The 6,000-nt window shown below is 37.9% G+C and overlaps 1 protein-coding gene across 4 annotated transcripts in view; it reads right to left on the bottom strand.

The window, feature by feature from the left end:
- Positions 1–211: 211 nt before the first annotated feature.
- RPGRIP1L (RPGRIP1 like) overlaps positions 212–6,000 on the bottom strand; it is a 100,696-nt gene continuing 94,907 nt past the window's right edge. For all 4 annotated transcript variants that reach the window (XM_040254045.1, XM_040254046.1, XM_040254047.1 and 1 more), the window contains 2 exons: positions 5,592–5,725; positions 212–3,163 (listed from right to left, as the gene is read on the bottom strand). In XM_040254045.1, coding sequence (XP_040109979.1) covers positions 3,051–3,163; positions 5,592–5,725 — 247 coding nt within the window. In that variant the 3' untranslated portion in view covers positions 212–3,050. The remainder of the gene's footprint in view (positions 3,164–5,591; positions 5,726–6,000) is intronic.

Raw genomic sequence — 6,000 nt, 5'->3', positions numbered from 1 at the left:
ATCAGATTCTTGTTAGAACATGTGTAAGAAGTGGTTTTCATTGTCATAGCTCTTGATGTCAGATTACTAAAATAATTTATGTTTTGTTGTGGGAACATGGGTGCACGCAGAGCCTTCCCAATCACACGACCACTCTCGGCCCACACTTCTTCATAATACACAGAAATTATTTGCATTTTGTGGTAATGAGTGAATGGCAGCAACAGCAGAATTTCAACGTGGCTGTTCTTTATTTGATTAAATATATTCTCTATTTATTCTTAAAAAAACTAATTTAAGTTAAACGGCAATAAACCATGATAATTTAGAAAACATGTTGAAACTGAGAGTGAAGAGAAATGTTCTCTACGTAAACCACACTGTAAACCATAAAACTTATTTTTGTCAACTGCTTCTCATGACAGTGGCTAGGAATTTGACATTTCTACTACAGTAGGCAAAAAAACATGTAAAATACACTCTCCCGCATACCACATCACATCTCTATTTATATTTCCAAACTAAAAGCATTTCAGCCCCCAAAAGTGCTGAGTGTACTGTGTCCGTTTACACCAAGAGCTGTAAGTTCACACAGGCCTTACCTTAAACGGGTGCATTTGTGTGGCCAGGCCCCTCTACCCTCAAGCCAAACTTAATGGATCAGGCTTGGCTCACCAAGAGAAAAACACTACTCTTGATCCTAAAAGGTGGGGAACTGTTCAATGAACTCTGGTCAACACAAGACAAAACAAAAAGCTATTCTAGAAACCCGTCTAAAGCACCCAGGATCACTTATCCACTTCAGGGTGTGCCAGCAGTTATTCAGCTACTTATGAAAATGAGTTTTCTGAAAATTCATGTAGCTTGAGGCTGAGTATTTTAAAACTAGAAAAGGAATCTTAAGTTATCTGTTATGGTACACACGGAAGTGACAGAAATGTGGCTAGTGCTCTGATGTCAGCTGAGATATATATTCTATACAGTTGACTAGATCTCAGCAGATTTATAATAAAAACTTCCCCTTTCCACTTCGAGATCATAAGAAGTCAGCACAATCCGGTCTTCTCCCTACAGAAAGGGCATTTAGTTTGGGATGTAACATTTTAAAACAATAATACAAACCTCCTGGGAGAATACCACAATAAATGTCTCAAAAACCACTCGGTTAATCCCAGGGTATAATCCGGCTGTTTTAAATTACTGCAGGGAATATTACGGGCCTTAATGACACTGTAACTGCTTAAAGCCAAAGAAAGCTAGAAAGAGAGGCCAAAAAGATGAGCTCAGAGCCAGCTGAAGTGACAACAAACATGTGGCTGTTTACTAGGGTTGGAGAGGTTTAGTCTGCAGATGTTTGTGGTCTCTGGAAGGCTTCAGAGGAATGAGTTGTTATGAAGATTTGCCGAGTTTGATGAGAGCAAGATTCTTCTTGGAGATGGCAGGCCCCAGACAAGGAGGCCCAATGGTAGAGACAGAATTTATAGATTTCTGTGGTCAGATCATACTCTACTGGTTCCACAATGTACATCAACAAATTAATATTGTACGGATGTCATTTCAAAGCCTCTTAAAGACGAGAGTCATTATTGAAGCCATTAGAGCACAGATGGTTCAAACTATACGCAGATATTCATACTTGCATTTTTGCATTATAGCTGCTTTTTTTTCTGTTGAACTGTAATGAATTGTCTCATAATCTATTCCATCTTCTTGCCATTAGCAGGCTTTGAATGTTCACAAATAGGAGCAAAGAACTCATTTTCCAGAGCTTTAATCACACAAAGAGGGAATGCCTAATTCTCTAAATGAAATGGTCTGTGATCACTGAAGCAGAGATTTAATATATCACGGCAAATTAGGTAGATTTTAATAAATTACTTATCTCTCTGAATACTTTACATATGCTTAAGAAGGAACATAGCCTGTTTGCAAACAGTGAAAACCCACAGCCTATAAAAATCCTTTGAAGAAAATGACAAATAAAAAAGTAAATTAAAAAATGAAATGCATTATATCCTAGACCTCTAGAGACAATTCCTTTGCAGCATTGATTCACAGCTCCATTAAAAATATCAATTAAATCCTTCAGTGAGATAGAGTAAAAGCTAGAAAATTAACTTTCTGAGCTGCTTTTCAAGGATCTGGTTATCCAGATACACTCGAGCATTGTACAAGCTTGATGTAAATTTTTAAAAAATGATAAAAAGATACTCCTTTCAGGTCTAACTAAGCATATCAAAATCTGAGTCATATTTTTAGTATTTTCTTTCTCTGCCATAAGCTAAGTTTTCAAAGTGTAAATTTCATGTATAAATATTTCTTCTTTTATATACACACATCCCTGGATCCATATGACCATTACAAATATCTGAAAACAATACATATATTAATAAGAAAAACTATACTTTTTAGGAAAGAAAAACAAAACTTGGAGTGATTTAATAAGTTGGTGCCAAGTCTCATTCTTTATATTTAATTGATAGAAACGGCATGCATCAAAGAAAATGCATACTGAGCTTTAATGTGCATAAAATGGATATTAGCATTTTAAAGAGGAAGATTAACACATTAATCCAAGTAATTTTCATATACTGCTTCTAATAAAATCTTCACAGTATAAAACTCTTAATGAGGCTAATCATAGGCATTCCATTTAGTGGGACAATTAGGGGTAACATAAAAGTATTTCTTTTTTCAGAGGTTTTCTAAGATTTATGCTTTTTTGCTTATTAAAAATAAAAATGGGAATTGCGTTTCAGTTCTTCATAAGGAAATGTTGAAAATGCAAATAGACTTTCTCATGTTATCATGTAGGTATAAATTATTGAGAAGGTGTTGCCCACTGTGGAGAACTTAAGTTCTCAAGGGGTGGCAGTCATGGGAAGAAGGGAATAGAAAAATAAACAAATGAAAAAGTATACAAAACATGAACACTTCAAATCCCGGTCCTCCCCGCCCCAGCTTCCCATGAATTATAGATTATATACACCAGAGTAATTACGGAAACCTCATCTAAGCGCTTTCATGTGAGCATTTACTCAGGAGTAGAGACGCCTCTGGAACAGTTTCTTTCAAGCCTCCAAGTCATCTCTGAATTGCTCGTAGACAGACCGTAGGGCATGGAGGGCTTCGACTGTTACCCTGAGCTTGCCAATACCTCCACCACTTGCTCTGGCATCCAAAACTAGGGAGAGAATAGCAGAAAAGTGTTAATATCATTCAACAGAGTTTTCTTGAGATAAGCCTAACTGAAATAGTAGTTGAAAAGATGAAGCTCTATAAAAGTCCAAAATTCACTGGTATCAGAAATCTAAGAATTAAAGTCTGTCATGTGTGTATGAATGTGTATACCCATTTCAGAGGTATGGCATGTAGGCATGTACGAATACACATTGCTTGTAGAGTTAAAACTAATTATCTGATCCTGACCTTTACCTAGTGGAAAGGCTATAGGATAATGATTCCCACATAGAATCAGAATTTCTTAGGAAGAAACAAAAAGCCTAAAAGGGATCAAGATATGACAGTGAAGAATTTGTTCTAACATACACTGTTAGCAAATCACAGAATGGCAATCCGTTCTAAAGAAATTATGTGATCATAATGTGGAATGCTTATTTATCTAAGGGAAACATTCCATTTGAAATAATTATATGTGGGACTTGCCTGGCAGTCCAGTGGCTAAGACTTTGTGTTCCAATTCAGGGAGCCCATGTTCGACCCCTGGCTGGGGAACTAGATCCCACATGCCACTAAGAGTTTGCATGCCGCCACTAAAGATCCCATATGCTACAACTAAGATGCAGCACAGCCAAATAAATATTAAAAAACAATTATGTGAAATGAGAAAGTTAAAATGGCAGACCCAGAATCTTAAGGTCTATGGACTCGTTTTGAGGATCTATGAACAGATGTTGCAGGAAAGGAGATGTAAAATTTTTGAGTGTCAGTGGGCTTCTTTGGGAAGGAGGCACAGCTTTGAGTGGTGTGCCAAAGAGAGACTGTTTGATCATTCTCTGAGTTCAGGGGTGACAGCGAAATGGGCTGCCGATTCAGACTCCACCCTCTGTGAACAGTGATACCTACTAGTGACTCAAGGCCAGAATTTTGGACCTGGTAAGTCTGAGAGCACTTAGGAGTCTATATAGTTTCTTTTGTTTTTGTATGTGTGGTTTTCTTGAACTTTTAATGTGTGTGTGCCTAATTCCAAGAAAATTTGTAAGGAAACATTCATATAAAACTTAATATACAAAGACTTAGGTAGAGAAATGAGCAGGAAGGGAGACTGCTGGGGCACAAGTGGTCCCCAGCACACAGAGGAGTCGTTACCTCTTCTTTGGGATGTTTCATGTCTATGTCTGCCAAAGCAATAAAAACCTGACTTGACTAGTGTTTTAATTTTCTGACTCTTTCCCAGAACAAGGCCACAATAGCTGTTGACATCAGGTCAATATGGTCATTTGTGGTCTTGCAGAATGAGAAGATGGTGTGTGAAACAGAACTGACTGGAGAAGAGATTAAGAATACAAAGCAGAGATAATTTTGATCCTTTTTGTCTCTTGGTTCTGGCTGTCTTTATAGAATTTAGGTTAATATTTTAATCCTCTCATCTTTTTCTTCTATGCTTGCCGAAGTTGTGACATGTATATGATATGTATGTGATGTGTACCATTTATAAAATTTCCCAGAAGAGGTTTCTAATTTGGTTACTTGGTCTAACTTGGTTAATTATTTGGCTTGATTCTGAATTTGGAGCACTGACACATATCCAGGGCAAGCTTGATGGCTGAATTATGGTATAAGCAGAGTGCCTGGCACTTAAGAGGTGCTCAGTTAAGTGCTCACTTAACGAATGAATCTATGAGTTAACAAACCATTTATCGTCTTCCAGCTGTGGATGGCTCTGCTGACTTAAGAAGTGAGACTAGGACTCAGCCTCATTGCTCCATTTATTGTATACCTCAGGCCATCCCTGATTATTATTATTAAAAGTCTTGATTTTGTAAAGTACAATTCCTTCAGCAGATTCTAAATGTGATATATAAGGATAAAGAGTAGAAATTAGGCATTGGTGGGACTCACACCTGGTGAGGTGAAAGTTGAGGAGCGGACTTTTTGTAAAGAATCCCTAACTCCACCCTGAATCTTGATGAGAAGCAAGTGACCAAAATGAGTCAGAGTTATTAGCTGTGACTCTATCACCGGATTGTAACACTGAATTAAAGAGGAGCCTTGCAAAAGACACTATAACGATCACTCAGAATAGCATGCCTTAGCTGAAATGAGGCCTGACAGCATGAGGCTTCTATAAACAACATTAAAACAATCCAATGGCCAAATTATTGTCACACCCCCCGACCCCCCCATACTAACAAAATGAGTAATTCCTTGTGAAACACAATTATTTTAAAATTTTTGTTGACTCAAAGGAAGGCAGAGAAGGAGGGGGATGCAGGGAGAGATTCCAGCTTCAACAGAAAGTCAGCTTGAGTTGCAAAGGCTTCAGCTAGTGTGTGACTCAACATCTTTGCAGCCAGCAAAAAGGTTTTAATAAAGGCTTTGGATTTCAGCAATTGCTGGTGGTACAGGTTGAGCAATACTTCCACCCGTACCATCAATATTTTGCTCGATGATGTCTCTCCCTTCCCGAAAAACGTCAGCGAGGTCAACGCTGGCGATGCCAATGTCCTCACACTCCAGGTCCTGCTCGTCCTCAGGAGGGTCACTGACCACAGTGAAGCGAACACTGAGGAGGGAAAGAGCAGAGAGCATCACCAGAAAGTGAGGAGACCACCACAAGCGAAACAAGACTCCTGAACGGGTGTTTTTAAAAAATCACAAACTGTGACATTTCAAAGTTTTCTATCATTCCAATAAAAAGAAAATTATGTTAGATAAATTATTCTATGAATGATTAGAATGATTAGCGTACACTCAGACTTCACATGAACACTAATTCACTTTTCTCAGCACTGATTACCATTTATCTCTAGAATCTGAGAAAATTACTAGATGAAGAGA

This window comes from Oryx dammah, unplaced genomic scaffold (genome assembly GCF_014754425.2).
Source record: "Oryx dammah isolate SB20612 unplaced genomic scaffold, SCBI_Odam_1.1 HiC_scaffold_13, whole genome shotgun sequence".
Classification (NCBI taxonomy): domain Eukaryota; kingdom Metazoa; phylum Chordata; class Mammalia; order Artiodactyla; family Bovidae; genus Oryx; species Oryx dammah.
This window is presented reverse-complemented; position numbering and strand designations above follow the sequence as displayed.